Source organism: Morus notabilis, unplaced genomic scaffold (assembly GCF_000414095.1).
Source record: "Morus notabilis unplaced genomic scaffold, ASM41409v2 Scaffold765, whole genome shotgun sequence".
Taxonomy (NCBI): Eukaryota; Viridiplantae; Streptophyta; class Magnoliopsida; order Rosales; family Moraceae; genus Morus; species Morus notabilis.
In genome coordinates this window covers 241,260-260,528 of record NW_010363429.1, presented here as the reverse complement: position 1 = coordinate 260,528, position 19,269 = coordinate 241,260, and the positions used below count along the sequence as shown (strand labels likewise).

General features: G+C 32.8%; 2 protein-coding genes across 2 annotated transcripts; one reads left to right on the top strand and one right to left on the bottom strand.

Annotated features, from left to right (window-relative positions):
* The first annotated feature begins 3,614 nt into the window (after window positions 1-3,614).
* LOC21394213 (disease resistance protein RPM1) lies at window positions 3,615-6,714 on the top strand. Its single transcript, XM_010104339.2, has 3 exons — window positions 3,615-6,381; window positions 6,499-6,522; window positions 6,656-6,714. Exons 1-3 carry the CDS (start codon window positions 3,615-3,617, stop codon window positions 6,712-6,714), a joined length of 2,850 nt encoding a protein of 949 aa, XP_010102641.2.
* A 5,248-nt stretch (window positions 6,715-11,962) lies between these two features.
* Window positions 11,963-15,172, bottom strand: LOC21394212. Its single transcript, XM_010104338.2, has 5 exons — window positions 14,614-15,172; window positions 13,768-14,315; window positions 13,282-13,464; window positions 12,975-13,176; window positions 11,963-12,869 (listed from the first exon to the last, which is right to left on the bottom strand). Exons 1-5 carry the CDS (start codon window positions 15,134-15,136, stop codon window positions 12,172-12,174), a joined length of 2,154 nt encoding a protein of 717 aa, XP_010102640.1. The 5' UTR covers window positions 15,137-15,172; the 3' UTR covers window positions 11,963-12,171.
* Between the last annotated feature and the right edge of the window lie 4,097 nt (window positions 15,173-19,269).

The window sequence follows — 19,269 nt, the reverse complement described above, 5'->3', positions numbered from 1 at the left end:
AAAAAAAAAAAAAAATGTTCCGCAAATTTTAAGAAACCCCAGTAAGTACAAGTTAAAGTTTAAGTAAGTTACAGTGGCGGCCTCATAGGAGGGTCGTCACATAATTGATGTGTGTGTTCATGTAGTAAGATAGCTTTTCAAAAGAGAAAAAACTTCAATATTATAAAATACTTTGGTCCAAGAGGCCCAAAAAAATTACATATATGTCAAATTTAAGTTAAAATTAAGATCCTGTTTATTTTACCGATTCAAGTTTAGAATTCGAGTTTTGTCGTCACATAATTGATGTGTGTGTTCATGTAGTAAGATAGCTTTTCAAAAGAGAAAAAACTTCAATATTATAAAATACTTTGGTCCAAGAGGCCCAAAAAAATTACATATATGTCAAATTTAAGTTAAAATTAAGATCCTGTTTATTTTACCGATTCAAGTTTAGAATTCGAGTTTTGTTACATTAAAAAGCACTCAGAAATAGTCATATTTAATTTTTTTACTATAATAAAAAACTCTCACATAAAATCATATATCAACTCGAATTAAAAACTTAAATCAGTAAACTAAACCGGCCTAAATGGACGAGCATCAAATTTTTTAAGAGAAAAAAACCACAGGATTCACAAAGCTGGCAAGGTTGTAGCAGAGAATTTTAAAGTTGGCAAGCAAACCTCACTTCTTGTCAATGATTGTTCTCTAGTTCCCTTCTCAGCTGCAAAGAAAAATCGTCGTTAACATCATCATCATCCCAATCATCGTCTCATTGTTGGGTCACTTCAGGCGCGTTTGGAACTCGTTCTAAAATGATTTTATTTTTTGTATGAAAATTAAAATGAAAACGTTTTCAATCACAGACAAAAATCATTTTTGAAAATACATTTGGTAGTTTTATCAAGAAATTATTTTCAACATTTAAAAACCCATTAATGTCTCTCTCTCTCTGCTCAAGAGAAGAGAAAATGAAAACAAAAAATAAAAAACGACTAAAAGTTATTTTTCATTTCTCTCTCATTTTACACTAAATCAAAAAAATATTTTCATTTCTGTTTTTTGTCTTTATTATGTCAAAAGCCGTTTTAGAAACATTTTCATTTTTTTTTTATCGAAAAATGTAAAAAATAAAAACGGAATCAATTCCGACCTTCCTTTCCTTCCTCCTTATCCTCCCATTCTGTCATTGTTGTAAAAATCGTGAGAGACAATGAATCAGTATGAAGACTATTGGAACAGTCATGATTTATACAAGTAATCATACATGTATAAGCTTGAAATCAAATCATATGCCTGAACATTTAAGAACCCACGAAGAAGAAAACAAGCAGAATCTAAGGGGACCAAATAGCGTAACTATTCAACACTCACAAATAATAATATGGAACGGTTGTTCTAGAATCTACTTGTTCCCACTTCTTATCTTGCCATAACTGATGATGACATATTCCATCATTGTACTGCTTCTAAAAAGTTTTTTCACACTTGCAGCCAAAAAAATGAATAAATACATTTCTCACACCATGTTACCCAAAGTCCATTTTGGCAAGAAATCATTCAAGAGTGTCTTAGCCGAAAAGAAACTATTGAAGAGTGCTATTATTATATATTACGTGGTACTGAGCGACATAGTTTGTGTAAACTTCATTATCACAACAAGGTACGCAAAATCAACATTGGTAGAGGATATATATTAGGAAGCATTATTCTCATATGTTATTACTATCAAGCACACCATGGTGACAAAAAAGTGTTATAAGTGGAGTTAAATAACTGATTTAAAAAGTCTCAGAAAAGAAAGACGCACTTAGCTGGGAAGGACCGCTAAACTCGTAAATATGATGAATGTTACATATAATTTGATTTTTTTGCTTTTGAGTTGCATAATGGAGACCGGAGAATTTTTCTTTCTAGTTTGTATTATCATACTTTTCCAAACAAGTAATTTTGACTATTGAGCCAGCGAAAAAGGAAAAAAAAAAAAAGTAATTTTGACTATTGTTTTGGTTATGAGTGAATGACACCTCAATTCCCGGATGGATATGGGCGTGTGGTAGATGAATTTAAAATCATGACACCTCAATTTTCGGATGAATTTAAAATCATGATTTTATCTTCATTTAGAATTAATGTTTGTTTATAGTGATTTCGAATTATGATTCAGAATCAGTATCTGGTTTGGATGATTCTGAATCATGATTCAGAATCTGATATGATATTTTAAATCAGAATTACTCATGATTTTAAAATCACTCCCTCTTGATTCAAGGTGATTTAAACATCTGATTCTGATTTATGATTTCAGAATCATGATTTGAACTTAAAATCATAAATCATAATTATAATTCTAGAATTATAATTAAAATCACCTTAATTTAAATCCTAGTACTAAACAAATCCGGGACCGAGACCACCACTTATAGTTGAAAGAAAGAGACCAAAACCAACACCCATAAATTATAATAAATAAAAACAGCCAGCCATTTACCATCTGGCATCTGCGCACCCACAGCTTTCATTTTCAAAACCTTATCTTCCCGGGCGGGGGGTTTTTTTTTTTTTTTTTTTTTTTTTTTTTTTTTGCGGTCGATATGCTTTTGGCGCAATCTAAACAGTTCATCAAGACTCCTGATTTGTCTCTACAAAATGTGTTGTTTTTCCTCTTGTGGAAAATTTTAAAGCAATGGAATCATGAAATACCCCTTTGGCTTATCATGCCACTCTGATGACTTATAAAGAGATCCCCAGCAATTTCTCGTGATTGTCCGTGTGCTTGTTCGTTCACGCACTTATAAAGGGTCGGTAAGCTCATTTTGTACATACTACACATGCCTAATAAGTTTTACAAATGGATTTTTTCTTAAATTATGTTTGATTTTTAAATTAGTACAATTTTAAAGAAAGATCAACTATAATCCTAATTTTTCTATTAGCGAGTTGCTGTTTAACATATTACTAAAATATAAGTTATTGACAGATATTGAATTGTACCTCTATTACCGTGATATTTTTTTTTTATATCTTTCTATATCTTATTTCAGAATTCTATGGATTCGAGTACCAACAGCTTTTTTACAGAATTTTATATCTTACCAAAGTTTTGTCCAATAATAATATATTAGGATTATATCCCAGTTTTGTAAGTACTTAATCCAAATATTTTGGCATAATAAAACATAATAAATAAAGTCCACATGCATATGATCATCACTTAGACCAAACTCAGTAAATTCTGTTAATATTTAAAATATATATATATATATATTTTTTTTTTTTTGCGAAAACTCCCCTTGCCTCCACCATGCACGTCTGCATATGTTGTCCATCGCTGGTCAGTAGGTTTCCTACTTACAACTTGAACAAACTTAAGACATTAAAAACAGGTGATTTTAATCCGCAAATAATGGGATAATTAATAAATAAACTCAAATGGCATGATCCCACTAGATTTAAAACTATACACTAGGTATCTGCTTATTTTTTCTTTCCTCTACAAGAAAATATTTTTTTTTGCTCTATTTACTTTCTTTCAAACAAGGAAAAGAATATGTTATCAAACACATGACTGTTGGAATATCTAAGAAACGGTTTAAACTTGCATCTGATCAAGGTTTCTATCAGATAAAATAATGGCGGAGAGTGCTGTGAAATTCTTATTGGAGAAGCTCTCTTTTTTGTTGGAGGGAGAGGTGAAACTACTAACTGGGTTTCGAGAAGAGGTTGTTTCTCTTAAAGCTGAGCTTGAAAGTATGAAGGCTTTTCTACGTGTTGCGGATGCAGTGGAAGATGAAGATGAAGAAATCAAAGTTTGGGTTAAGCAGGTCAGAGATGCCAGTTTTGACGCAGAAGACATCCTTGATGCATACTTCTATCGATTTGCAGAGCAACATCAAAAACGTCATGGATTCTACGGACGTCTGTTTAAAATAGCTCACACTATCAAGACACTAAAATCTCGCTATCGGATTGCTTCTGAATTGCGAAGCATTAAATCCAGAGTATCCGATATTTCTAGCAGGCATGAGAGGTATCGGTACAAATCAAATATTCTACCGGAGGAAGGTTCGAGCTCAAGTACTGGTAGACAAAGCGCTCTATACGAGCTACGTCGAGATGAAGCCCTTCTACTGGAAGAATGGCAACTAGTTGGCATTGAGAAACCCAAACAAGAGCTTGTTAGTTGGCTTCTCAAGGATGAAGTCTCCAATGTCCAAGTTGTTGCAGTGGTAGGAATGGGAGGGTTAGGCAAAACCACTCTTGTCAATCAAGTCTATAGATATGACAAAGTCAAGCAACGATTCCAACACCGTGCTTGGATTACTGTTTCCCAATCATTCGATATACGGAAGCTTCTTGTAAAAATAATTGAACAACTCCTAAGAGGGATCGCACAGCCAATTCCGAATGAAACATATTCCAAGGATATACTTTCTCTGAAGCAAGACATAATTTGTTTCCTTGGTGATAAGAAGTACTTGATTGTCTTGGATGATCTATGGAGTGTGGGCTCATGGGATAATCTCAAAAACGCATTTCCTCAAAACAATCATGGCAGTCGATTAATGGTCACATCTCGCATTGTTGAAGTAGCCTCCGCAACTTCGACAGATCATTTTGGAGGTTATACCTTTCCGCTAAAGCGTTTGTCTTCTGAAGAATCATGGAATCTTTTTTGTGCTAGAACCTTCCACGGAAAGTCATGCCCTCACCATTTAGAGGATATTTCTCAAGACATCTTAAAAAGATGCATGGGATTGCCTCTTGCAATTGTCGCAGTTAGTGGTGTCTTGGCCACAAAAGACACTAATAAAATAAGCGAATGGCAAATATTTAGACGCAGCTTTGAGGCTGGATTTGACAACAATGACAAGCTTAAGAACGTGAAAAAGATACTTTCCCTTAGTTTCAGTGATTTGCCTTATCTATTGAAATCATGTTTCTTGTATCTAAGCATGTTTCCAGAAGATTGGCGGTTTAAAAAGTTTTTCATCATCAGGCTATGGATCGCGGAAGGTTTCATTCGTGAAATGAAAGATATGACATTAGAAGAAGTTGGAGAGTTGTATTTTAATGAGCTTTGTAATAGAAGCCTGATCCAAACAGCTGTGGACGATATTGATGAAAATTTCAAATATTTTGTACTCCATGACCTCGTACGAGAAATTGTCCTTCAAAAATCAAAAGATCAAAATTTTGCTACAATAATCAGCGAACAAAATCCAGTACTGCAGGAACCAGCTAGGCATTTATCGGTGTCTACAACATTGGAGAATTTTCGGGGAGGCCACAACTTTTCTAGAGTTCGCACCTTGCTCCTTTTTGGAAAAAATTGTTCCATTTCTAGCATTTCCTTTTCTGAACTTTTCAGTAAATATGGCAGGTTAAAGCTTCTCAAGGTGTTGGATTGTCAAGGATTACCTTTGGACACGTTTCCTGAGTGCATCACCAAACTATACAATTTGAGGTATCTAAGCTTGTCGGGTACCAAGGTGGCATCACTTCCACGCACAATTGGGTGGCTTCGGAACCTTGAAATGTTAAATCTTGAAAACACTTTAGTTGAAGAGTTGCCAGCTGAGATATTGCAACTCCATCGCCTTTTCCTTGTGAGAGCACTTCTGTACATTAATGATATTGGTTCTGCATTCATCAAATATAAAGGTGTTCGTGTGCCAAAAGATATCGGAAATTTGAACTTCTTGCAAGACCTTGGAGTAATTCGGGCAAGTGAAGGTGGGCTTGAATTAATGCGATCCCTAGGAAATTTGAAGCAACTGAGGACTTTAGGCATTCAACAATTAGAAGCAGAACATGGAGCTGCATTATGCTCATCAATAGAGAAGCTGAGTTACCTTCGTGAGCTAATTATGGAAGCAAGAGAAGAAGCTGAAATCCTTGAAGTACAGAATATATCATCACCTCCTCAATGCCTTCAACGGTTGCTTATGTGTGGACGTTTGGAGATGCTTCCACAATGGGTGCCTAGGCTTTCAAGTTTGGTATTATTACTGCTGAGGTGGAGTAAGTTACGACTTGATCCGCTTCAATCTCTTCAAGCTTTGCCCAATCTACAAATGCTTATATTTCAGAAAGCTTATGATGGAGAAGAGTTGTGTGTTAAAGCTGGAGGTTTCCAAAATCTCAAACGTTTAGCATTTTATTGTTCAAGCGGATTGAGAAAAGTGACGGTAGAACAAGGGGCAATGCCAAAACTTCAGGAGCTATGGTTGGAAGACTGCACACTATTAGAGGAAGTTCCATCGGGTGTTGAATTTCTAGCTTGCCTGAATACACTTGCTATCATCAATATGGGTGATCAGTTGCTGTCAAAACTGGATCGAAGCAGTCAAGATTCGGACTTTTCAAGAGTCAAGCATGTGCCAAAGGTTTACATCGGTTCGCGAGACGCGGACGGGCTGCACACCACAAAATTATCTTGAAATATAAAATTTGGAAGGTAAGAGTTGTATGGTAACTGTATGATCATTTCTGGTTTACTATTTCTATTACCAGTTAATCGAACTCTTGATTTGGAAGGTAAGAATTTCCAGTTTCTTTATTACAATCCGTTTCTATTACATGGAGGAGATCAAGTTAAGGGCCGATCATTGTCAGTGAAGTTTCGGCTAATATAGCCGTATTACCAGTTAATCGAATTCTTGATTTGCAGGGTTATCACTGATCAGAAATCCATTAGAATGCAATGCTGGTGTTGGAGATTTGCAATAGTCTAGTTCATTTTCATATATTCTACAGACTAGTGAAAAGCAATCGCATATATTCTACAGACTAGTTTGGCTTATATGTATTCAATCTGTGACAATGTTTGTATAATTTCATTGCAACTTTTTTTTTCTTTTGTTTGTTTGTGTGAGAGTGGAGTCTGTTGTTTAACTTTCGCGTGTTTCGCGTGCCTCTGTTGTTTGGCATTGGCATTGACTTTGTCTGCTTTTCACTAATTTGGCTTTCTCAATAAAAATCATATTCGTCTGAAAGAAAAATCGCATATATTCTACAGACCAATTTGGCTTATATGTATTCAATCTGTGATAATGTTTCTATAATTTTCATTTAACTTTGTTTTCTTTTGTTTGTTTGTGTGAGAGTGGAGTCTGTTGTTCAATTCTCTCGTGTTTCGCGTGCCCCTGCTGTTTGGCATTGATTTTGTCTGCTTTCACTGATTTGGGTTTCTCAATAAAAATCATATTCGTCTGAAATAAAAATGACAAACGACTTAGATAATTATTTTTCTACTGTTTAGAGCGTAGATTTTAAATATTATGTCTTTCAATTGAATTGTTTATTGTTATGAGCTGAATTGAAAATTTTTAACATTCAACCGAAATTATTCGTTCCAAAATGACCATGTTATAATGTTGTTCCTGCCATGATCCACTAAGTTTGTTTATTCATTCCAAAATATTATTCCAAAATTTTTGTGGAAATGGTCCTTAGTTTTGAGGATAGGTTGGAAATCTTAATAATTTGAGGATAGAACATATGACTTTGATGATTTAGGCTCTTGATTTTGATCTGTGTTTAGGCTTAGAATTTTCAGGACGAAATTCATTTAAAGAAGGGAGAATTGTACAGCTTTTTTGTACAGCGTATCATTATCTAATAGCGGGCCTATTTTAAATTTCAGTGATATTTTTATGAAATATGAGTATAAAGATGCATTTTTATGCATTTTGAAATTTTCAAAATATTTACATCTTGACCGTTTATTTTAAGAAAATTACAAATTTACCTTTTATTAAAAATATTTGCAAGAAGGCTCTGTTTTTAATTGTCTGCTTTGATTCATGTGTCGGCACCACTAAATAAATTATTTTCCTACATTTTATTACTGTTGCCGACAAACATATATATATATATGTATCATATGTAATTATTTGCTTTTAAATCATTATCTTTGCCGAAACATGCACTTATATATATATATAATAATATATATGCAATTATTTTGCTTTTAAATCATTATCTTTGCCGAAACATGCACTTATATATATATATAATAATATATATGCAATTATTTTGCTTTTAAATCATTATCTTTGCCGAAACATGCACTAATATATATATATATATATATATACACACACACACACACATATATATATATATGAAAAAATAGACAAAAATAGATTCAAAGAAATAAATGCTTGAAGAATCAGATATTGTAACAGACTCATCATTTTCAAAAGCAAAAAATAAAAAAAAATAAAAAAAAGGAAATCAATGCTTGAAAAGTAAGAAATATAATTGCATGTGCCACAATTACGACAATCTATCTATGTTTTTTCTTCGTAAGAAATATAACACTCAATACTACATGGGTTTGGAAAACCACATAAAACTATCTATGTATGTTGGAAAACCACTCTCAATACTACATGTTTTTTCTTCGTAAGAAATATAACACTCAATTACGACAATCTATCTATGTTGGAAAACCACATAAAACTATAAATTTACAATCACCAAGTCATTGACCACTTTGAGTTTTCATTCAAAAAATCCATAACTCCAAGAGTATACCCAAGAACAGTGGCGCGGTGTATTTTTGATATTTGATATTTAAGATATGGTTTTTCAATAAAAATTTTAAAAATATCCTCACAAAACCCAATCTCAATTGTTTTTTTTTTTTAATTAAACCTTATATTTTTAGATGTATCTAACTTAATGATTTTTCTCTAATTTATTCTTATGAAAACAGTTTTTAAAATAATTTTCTTAAATGTATCCTTAATCAAGATTAAATTGATTTGATATTATGCCCTCCAAATTTGAAAATTAAATTGATTCTCCAAGTAGTCAATTTAACTACTAAAAGTTGTACAAATTTTTATGTACACTTAAAGGAAAGATTTATGTGTATGATCTAATTATAGAATAGAAAATGACAACATGTGGATTTGTTAGTTACTTGATGTGAGCTATGGATTCAATCATCACATACAGACAAAAAAAAAAAAAAAAAGGACTGCACTCCTCGTTTTCTTCATCAAAAGTATGAAGAGGCATTTGCGTCAAAAATATCAAAGGGACAAAAAAAAATATTTTCATTAGTTTAATCGTCACATCATTAAGAAAAAACATGCAAAAAAAAAAAAAAATCAATACAATATGTATCAAACAATCAACATACGAAATTGTTTTATTAATGCGGTGATTTAAGAAATACGTAAAAAAATGAATATGAAATTTAAATGACCAGGAATGAATATTCTGAAAAAGAATAAATATGAACAAATCATAATAAAATAAAAATTGCAATAAAGAAAAAAACAACCTCACAAAAACTATAGGTAAAGAAACAATAAATAATTACAATAAAACAATTATCAAACAAAAGCATGGCGATGTCTTCATCCTCGAAAAGTTTGCTCTGCTTCTCGCATTTACATTAGTATAAACGACGGACCTTCGTTTGTACATTGGCTAAATGATCACAAACAATTAATTAGAGATAAAAAGAAAAGAAAATATGTGGAATATTACGATAAAAACAAATAAAAATTAACCATATATGTTCCGCAAAATAATCCATAAGGGCATATCCGGTAACATATATGCTTGAATTAGTATTTTTGTAATATTGTATAATAATCGATATTTTTAAAGTTAGAGCTTTAATAATAGGCATTTTATGTAATTACTTTTTTTTGTTTGTTCTATTCAACATCGTTCTTGTGAAATCATGGTTTATTATTTGTTTTGACTTGTCACATTGTTTCCTTAATTGGAAAAAAGGAAGAAGAAAGGGGAAAAAAAAAGGAAAACAAAGGGTTTTGTTCTTGAGTGTAATGTGGTAACTAGGAATTTTCTGAGTGAACTGAAATAGTGCAACCGACATTAAATCACTGTTTCACACTAGTGGATTTTTTCGTCCCTGTCGTCGATATAGGCATAGCCAAATCACGTATAGAGGGGTATCATCATTTGGTCTTGTGTGAACAAGTAGAATTCATGGCAGTTAAATCACTGTTTTTTAAATTGTAGAGATGAGCAACCGACATTAGCATAACCTCGTATAATATGCGGACTTGTTTTTAATGATTACATCTCTATTTTTTACTGTTTCTAATAAGGGTTTATTTTAATAAAATTAATGATGTATAATAACAAGAATTCAATCTTACTAATTAATTGTCATAATTTATTTTGGTTAGCTATTCAATTTATAACAACCGTCTGATTCATATGACATGTTTAAAACAACGATGTCCATGCAAACTAATGTACATATATGAACTCTAAACTAGCTAAAATATTATGGGCACATATCTGTAGGAGTTGTTTCCTTATCTAGAGATTTAAAAGTCAACTTGTATTTTCCTAAAAATCTCTTGTACAGTTTCTGCTATAGTGAATGAATTCAGAATTCCAAGTTATTCAATTTATAATAATAAATAATTTGGTGACTTTTTACTTGCAGATCCTCTAATAATTTTGAGCTAGAATGAAAATTAAGCATACGAAAAATCATTATTACAATTCCGTAAGGTATTCTGATAAGAAAAAATTGAGGGCAGCCCTTCTTGTAAATAATTGGTAAAGCGATAAAGACTGTGATAAGATTTTGTCATTTATGTTTTAAACTTATCTGATTGTAGATATTCAGAACATTAGCATATATGTCCAAATTACTAAATACCAACTTTGATCATTTCACAAAGATTTTAGTACTACTTAATAATAAACAAAATACCATGAGTAGAAAGAAGCACTACTTTATTTATATACAAGCGCCATTTTCAGAAAAAAAAAAAAAAAAAAAATTTCATTATTTTAATGATGATTTCATTATGAAACAAACCGAATATAAAATTTTTGTAAAAAGTCTCAAACAACAAACACGCAAGAATACACGAATTCATAAAAACGTTGTTTCATTCCTGTAATGATAATGTTATTGATTTAATAATGCTAGAACAAGTTAGAACCCATATCCCATGAAAAACAAAACAGCAAAACAAAAATGTTATATGGAGAAGAATGCAAACCCATAAAATCAAAAGGAAAAGAATAACAAGAGGAAGACAAAGAAGAAGAAATGCCCTTTTGTTTTTCCAAGATTGTATCAATTCCAGAGAAATAGGATTTGGTGAGTTCGGATTAAGGGAAGAAGTTGCCTCTCTTAGGCCTGTGAGCTAATCTGTGTCTTTAAAGCCCAATTGTATCTTCCACTTTTGTCTGCTGAATTCAATCTATCCGAATTATCAACCATTAGTGGAGAAGCTTAAAACTCCAATTGTGCGTGTGGAAGTCTAAACAAGAAAATTAAGAGGGAAATCAGCTGATTAAAAAATACCTTAATAAAAATAAATCAAATTTTTGATTACGGACAATTAATTAGAGATAAAAGGGAAAGTAAATATGTGGAATATTACGATAAAAACAAATAAAAATTAACTATATATATTCCGCAAAATAATCTATAAGGGCATATGCGGTTACATATATGTTTTAATTGGCATTTTTGTAATATTGTATAATAATCGATACTTTTAAAATTAAAGCTTTAATAATAGGCATTTTATGTTTTTGTTTGTTCTATTCAACATCCTTCTTCTGAAACCATGATTTATTATTTGTTTTGACTTGTCACATTGTTTGCTTAATGGGAAACATGAATTTTTTTAGGAAAAAAAAAAGAAGAGAAAGGGAAAAAAAAGGAAAACAGAGGGCATTATTACAATTCCGTAAGGTATTCTGATAAGAAAAAATTGAGGGCAGCCCTTCTTGCAAATAATTGGTAAAGCGATAAGGACTGTGATAAGATTTTGTCGTTTATGTTTTAAACTTATAATGCTACGTTTCTGATTGTAGATATTCAGAACATTAGCATATATGTCCAAATTACTAAATACCAACTTTGATCATTTCACAAAGATTTTAGTACTACTTAATAATAAACAAAATACCACGAGTAGAAAGAAGCAGTACTTTATTTATATACAAGCGCCATTTCAGAAAAAATAACTGAGATAAAGATAACAACGATCAGTTTTAGTAATAAAGATACTGAAAACACGCCTGATGAAAAGGAAAAAATCACACACCAGATGAAAACACACTTTCAATAAAAAAGAAAAAAAAAGTCAAATGAAAACAAACTGGATCACAAGAACACATGCAGATCACAAACTGGATCACAAGAACACAAAGGCAATCAGCTCAGCAACATCGTTTTGGGATGCAAAGGTGGCCGGTCATGTGCCAACTTTCGCCTCCATCGCATTGCGCATAAGGGCATGCCGGAAAGTAGACTCTGTCAAAATGCAGGTTCCATGCTGCGTTCGGGTCTTGAGTCGAGAAGGTGGTCCAACTAGCAGTCGAATTCTCGTATCTACTATGCGTGATGCGATTGAACTTCTCCACGTCCTTATTCTTGTTTATGTCATCCGGGTCGATGTCGATAATGAAAATATCGCCATAAGGCCTCACAGAGTGCACGAAAATAGGCAAAGAGATAGGATCCACAGACACCGCAGCAAGATCCGCAGTCACAACAATGCTCTTTCCGTCCGGACTAAAGAACGGATGGTTCACATGCCCTGCAAGATCACTATCACTTCCTAACACTCTTACCACCACTGACGGATCATTCGCCTTCACTAGAAATACCGCAAAGTATCCTGGGTCAAGACCATTGTCACTTTCCGGTGCATCGTCTGGCTTGTCGCGGGTTGAAGAAAAGACTATCCAATCTCCCCTTGGGGACCATTGGCAATGTGTGTCAGTCCAAGCCCCATTTGTTAGCCTTGTTATTATGCCATCCCCATATTCGCCTAATTCTGCATTCTCCATTATGTATAGGTTCTTGTATTTCTTATCCCCTCCGTTTCTCGTAGATCGAAATACTAATTTCGTCCCTATTACATTAAGTTAAACAAATTCTAGTTCTATTAATTATATCACGTTATAACAGGAATTTTGAAAGGAATTAGAAGGAGCAAGTATAGCTAGGAAGTTGTTACCAGCTGGATTGGTGGATGGGAAGGCGTTGTTGGAAACTCTTGTTAGCTGTATACGATGTTTTGCGCCACGGGACACTTCGGGGATGGCGCAGATGTCCAGACTTTGGGCGGAGTTGAAAGAAGGTCCGGTGCATACATAGAGAATATCCTTTTCCTTATTTTGGTTCCAAACCGGCGAGAAGATGTTGTCGGGGCCTTTCGTCTACATAGAAAAAAAAAAAAAAGAAAGAAAAAACTCATCTTCATTATATACAATTGCGTATAAATTAAGTGATACTTTATGATCTTTTGCATTTAGATGACGCACATCATAAACAATACGCAGCCCATTGGTATCGGCAATCCACACGGCCTTGAACTCATTGTCAACAAATGCAAGCTTGGAGCCATCTTGGGAAAACGTCGGAAACACTCCCGACACCCGAAATAGTCCAAGATCCCGATGCGGTGAATGGAGCTTGTCGAATTGTCTTGGAATACTCTTTCCACCCTGTCATCAGTGACAAAGCCATTTTTTTTAACTATGAAAACATAGTAACTCATTGAAGTGATAAATATACTTGTATGTGAGAGCGCAACAACATACTTCAACTAGTCGGAGCACAATTATATAATTTCTTGCAAAATATTGCTATATCTAAAACTTTTGATACATTTTATGGGTAAAAGTCAAATTTCAAACATTGTGTGGCGGGCAAGAACTGCTCCAACTCAATTAGTATGTACGTGCGTACGTATACGTTTGCATGCCCATGCACATTTAGCTAAAAAATTAAATCGTTAGTGGTGGTACCTTAAGAATTTCACTCTTGCAACGATGGTAACCAATGCGCCTACCACCATCTATCACAAAAGGGTTGAAATGGTCGGCCTTCGGTCTTATTTTTTGAGTGATTGGTAAGGCTTGTTGTAGCACTTCTCCAGTTGAATCAAAAATCTCAATGTGTCGATATTGTGATACGTTACGAACATTGCTGAATTGTGCTTTCCGATCACGAATAGTTGCCACTACAACTATATTGGCGTTGATGGCGACCGGAGTCATCGCGTCGATTCCGTCAGGGGTCACACGACATATTTGGCGGTTGCAGAAATCAGCTCGAAACACACCCCAAAATTTACCAACCTTACGGTGGAAAAACATGACGTTGTCACTTCCCCACGATGGCCACCCACCATACCTTACAACCAACCTGCGTTCGAGCCGCCCCTCGACATTCATCACAAAAATTCCGGTCTCCAGATCCTCAATCTCTCCATCCCAACCACCCTTTCTTTGGAATGATGCCACCGCTATCTTCTTTCCGCACGGTGACACGGAGGGGTTTAAATCAGCATGCTCTATTGATTGGTGAATTAACAATGACAAGACAATTAGCTTGATTTGTCCAAGTTTATGAGTAAAAACAAAAAGGCATACTATAAGATATGGAAACAAGAAAAGTTAGATTTCATTTATTCAACATAACAGGAAGTTAGAATTGTGCAACGACAAGAAATTTAATTATCATACAATATGATTACAGCTTTTCCATTACGTTATGTTGAATAAAAATGTCACGCATGCTAGTCTTATCACTTGTATATGTTACGTATGTGTGTGAGTGTGTTTGTATCAAAAGTCAATGAAGGAATTAACCTGGTGGGGTGAGGCGCTCGGTTTTTCCAGTCTTAAGATTGGTTTTATAAACAGCAGTCCAAGGCTGACGACGCTCGGCAGGGTCTTTGGTGGTGACATAGACGAGATAATCACCGGCAATGCAGCCGCTATCTTCCATGCGAACACCGATGAAGCTGCTTGTACCGAAAACATCAGCCAAACTAAAGACTTTCACTCTTGGTGCCGTTGTGTTGTCATTGAAGCGGAGAGCTATGTGAAGCGTTTCGAGGTTTCCTCGTTCGGAGACAAAGATCGTGCCCGACACACGGCCTGCATCTACGTCGGCCGCATTGGCTTCGGAAGCCAATTTTGGGCGTTGGAGAATTGTCTTTAGAGCCTCCGGTGGAATGACTTGGGCGTTGTAGTTGTAGGACACTCCATCGGTCATGAGAAGCTCATCCTTGTTCGACGTCGGTAGAAGTGGGCACGAGAATATGTCGAGCGGCACCGGTGGTCGATATGTTGCGAAGAATGCAATGCTTCCTCTCTTTTGATTAGCCATCTGATGATTTTCACTTTTTATCTGAAAACTCTTTACCTTGAGATGTATGCATAAAATTGGGCGTTGGTGTGCTCCTATATATAGTGTTCCTTGACTGCTTATCTGGAAGTTTATCCATAACGTTATTATTATTTTCATTGTTATATAAATTCTTTTAAGGGAACCTTGAAAATAAAAATTCCTATACGAAATGATCACATTATACTTTCCTTTTTTCGCAATAGTTAATGCTTCTCTTTTTCTTTAATATTAAAACAATTCTAAAACTGCTCCTAGCTTCAACTTCTTTTCCTCTCTTTTTTCTTTTTTCTTTTTCTCTTTAATTTGCTTCAGGAAAAGAACAAAGAAAAAGAAACATCAAATGTCCTTGATTTAGCTTGTTAATTAAATAAATTCCCGGGATAAAACAATAATTTTCTGTGGATTAAATTGGAAATAAAACTGAACAGAATCCTATATTGTTGCTTGATCGGGTTCATGGAAAAAATTGGTAGATCTTGTTAAATTTGAGAAAAAGAATCGAACGTTAATCTGGAGATGAAGGAGTCATCCTAGAAGCTTAGAGCTCGCCGTGAGCGGTGGGTTTTAAAATGGGAAGATCTTAGATTTTTCTAATGTCTTGCTTTTTTTTTTCTTTTTTGTTTTATGCTTATTTTTCGTTTGTTTGTATTTGTTTTGGTTAATTTCTTTATTATTTGTAAGATAGTTTTACCTTGTCTAGTAAAGTTTTTTAATCTCATTTTACAAACAAAAAAAAAAAGATTTCTATATTCAGAGACGTAGTGATAATGAAAAGAGAAAGTTTGAAGAATTCCATAAAAAAGATAACACTATTTAATTTCTGTTATCAATTTTAAATTTATTATTTATGCTATTGATATTCTGATAGGATATTTTTTATATTTTTTTAGAATATGTTTTAATAAGATATTTTCGTATTCTACCAAAATACTTTTCATGTTTTACAGGATATTTTTCAATGGCAGAAATAATTGAATGATGAGAAACAATAATTATTTTTTTAAGATTGGAAGGTCTTACAGTAGTAAACTGTTCGTAAAATATCAAGCATATAATATGGTTTTCCTCAATTAAAAAAGCATCGCTCAACGTGTCATCCATACTCCCAATCAACATATAAATACTAACTTCCTGAAGCAAGTTATTTGAGTTGTAATTACATTTGCAATGCTTTCCATGTTCTTTTCTCCTTTTGCAAGATAATTGAGAAATTATTCTTAAACTTTATTTTTTTTTTCTACTTTTGTGTTCGAGAATGATAATCACAAGAAAATATTAAAGGTTTAAACAAGATGGATTCAATAAAATGAAGTGAGGAACATTATTTTTAGTTTAGGCTTTACGTTAAATGGGTAATTTCTCACTACATAAAGTAATTAATTCAAGTTGTAATTCCATTCGCAGTGCTTTCCATGTTCTTTTTGCATTTTGGAAAATATTAGCAAATTATTTGTAGCTTTAGTATTTTTGTTTTTCACCTTGAGAATAACAATCACAAGAAAAGATTAACTGTGTTTAGAAAACATAGATTCCGTAATTTAAAAAAAAAAAAAAAAGAACTATTAGTTATTCATAGCTTTACATTGAATGAGTAACTTTTAACTTCCTAAAGTAATTTATTCTAGATGTAATTCCAATAACAACGAGTTCAATGTTCTTTCGTCCTTTTGTAAGTTAATTAACAAATTATTCGTAGATTTCGTCCATTTGCTTTTTCAGCTCGAGAATGTTAATCACAAGAAAAGATCAATTAAGTTGAAGAAAGATGGATTCCGTAAAAGACCCATTAAGTATATTCGATTGAATTTTGACTTTACGTTATGGATAACTTCTTACTTTCTAAAGTAATTTATTCTAGTTGTAATTCTATTCGCAATACATTCCACGTTGTTTCCTCCTCTTGTAAGACAACAAACAAATTACTTGTAGCTTTAATTTTTTTTTATTTTATTGTTTTTCAACTCCAGAATGATAATCACAAGAAAGGATTAATTGAGTTGAATAAAGATGGATTCCATAAAAAAGCCATTAGGTATATTAGATTGAGTTTAGACTTTACATTGAATGGGTAACTTCTAACTTCAGAAACTAATATATTCCAGTTGTAATTCCATTCACATTACATTCCACGTTCTTTCCACTTCACATAGGAAAATTTAAAAAACTACTTGTAGCTTTAATTTTCATCTCAAAAATGATAATCACCAAAAAAGATCAACTGAGTTGAATAAATATGGATTTCACAGAAAAGCCACTAGGTTGATTGAGATTTGGCTTTACGTTGAATGGATAACTTCTAACTTCCTAAAGTAATTCATTCTACTTATGCTCCATTCGCATTACATTCCATATTCTGTATGAAAAATTAAGTAGCTATAATCTTCTTTTTATTGTCTTTTATCTCAGAAATGATAATCAAAAGAAAAGATCAACTGAGTTGAACAAATATGGATTCCGTCAAAAAGCCATTAAGTATATTAGATTGAGTATTGACTTTACATTGAATGGACAACTTCTAACTACGTAAAGTAGTTTATTCTAGTGGTAATTCCATTCGCATTACATTCAACTTTCATTCCCCCTGTCATTAGAAAAATTAACAAATTATTTGTAGTTTTAATTTTCTTTCTATTGTTTTTCATCTTGAGAATGATAATCACAAGGAAAGATCAACTAGGTTGAATAAAGATGGATTCTATAAAAAAACCATTTGGTAGATTGAGTTTAGACTTTACATTGAATGGATAACTTCCAACTTCCTAAAGTAATTTGTTCTAATCGTAATTCCATTTGAATTACATTCCACATTCTTTCCTCCTCTCGTAAGAAAAATTACCAAATTACTTATAGTTTTAATTTTCTTTTTATTATTTTTCATCTCGAGAATGATAATCACATGAAACGGTCAACTTTGTTGAACAAAGATGGATTCCGCAAAAAAAAGCCATTAGATAGATTGAGTTTTGTCTTTACATTGAATGGATAATTTTGAACTTTCTAAAGTAATTTATTCTAGTTGTAATTCATTCGCATTACATTCCGTGTTCTTTCATCCTCTCGTAAGAAAAATTAACAAATTACGTGTAGCTTTAATCATTTTTTTATTGTTTTTCATCTCCGAAATGATAATCACAAGAAAAGATCAACTGACTCGAACAAAGATGGATTCCGTAAAAAAACCATTAGGTAGATTGAGTTTAGACTTTGGGTTGCATGGTTAACTTCGAACTTTTGAAAGTAATTTATTCTAGTTGTAATTCCATTTGTATTACATTCCACGTTTTTCCCTCATCTCATAAGAAAAATTAATAAATTCCTTGTAATTTTAATTTTGTTTTTTCTTTTATTTTTTATCTCGAGAATGATAATGACAAGAGAAGATCAACTAAGTCAAATAAAGATGTATTATGTAAAAAAGCCATTAGGTAGATTGAGTTTTCACTTTACGTTGAATGGAATACTTCTAACTTCATAAAGTAATTTATTCTAGTTGTAATTCCATTCGCATTGTATTCCTCATTCTTTCCTCCTCTTGTAAGACAATTAAGAAACTATTCATAGCTTTAATTTTGTTTTTATTGTTTTTCATGTCGAGATTGATGATCACGAGAAAAGATCGCCTGAGTTGAACAAAGATGGATTCCCTAAAAAAGCCATTTGGTATGTTAGATTGAGTTTAGACTTCACGTTAATGCATTCTACGTTCGCAATGTGTTCCTCGTTCTTTCCTCTTTTGCAAAAAAATTAACAAATTACTTGTAACTTTAGTTTTTCATTTTTCTGATCCAGAATGATAACCAGAAGTAAAGATTGACTCTTTTAACAAAGATAGATTCCATTAAAAAAAAAAAAAAATTACATACATTAGATTGAGTTTAGACTTTACGTTGAATTCATAACTTCTAACTTCCTAAAGTAATATACTCTAGCTATAATTCCATTCGCAATGATTTCCATATTGTTTCCTTCTTTGGTAAGACAATTAACAAATTATTCGAAACTTTAGCTTTTTATTTTTCAGCTCTCACGGATGAAAATCACAAGTAAAGTGTAACTATTTTTAATAAAGATGGATTCCGTAAAATAAAAAATAAAAAAAAGATTGATACATT

What these genes read in the sequence shown, in the direction of transcription:
- LOC21394213 (XM_010104339.2), top strand. Translation starts at nt 3,615, where the DNA reads ATGGCGGAGAGTGCTGTGAAATTCTTATTGGAGAAGCTCTCTTTTTTG. An exon ending in TGTGCCAAAGGTTTACATCG is followed by an intron (nt 6,382 to 6,498) that starts GTTCGCGAGACG and finishes TTCTATTACCAG; the next exon opens with TTAATCGAACTCTTGATTTG. An exon ending in TCGAACTCTTGATTTGGAAG is followed by an intron (nt 6,523 to 6,655) that starts GTAAGAATTTCC and finishes CTTGATTTGCAG; the next exon opens with GGTTATCACTGATCAGAAAT.
- LOC21394212 (XM_010104338.2), bottom strand. Translation starts at nt 15,136, where the DNA reads ATGGCTAATCAAAAGAGAGGAAGCATTGCATTCTTCGCAACATATCGA. An exon ending in GGCTGCGTATTGTTTATGAT is followed by an intron (nt 13,177 to 13,281) that starts GTGCGTCATCTA and finishes TTTTCTATGTAG; the next exon opens with ACGAAAGGCCCCGACAACAT. An exon ending in CCCATCCACCAATCCAGCTG is followed by an intron (nt 12,870 to 12,974) that starts GTAACAACTTCC and finishes TTAATGTAATAG; the next exon opens with GGACGAAATTAGTATTTCGA.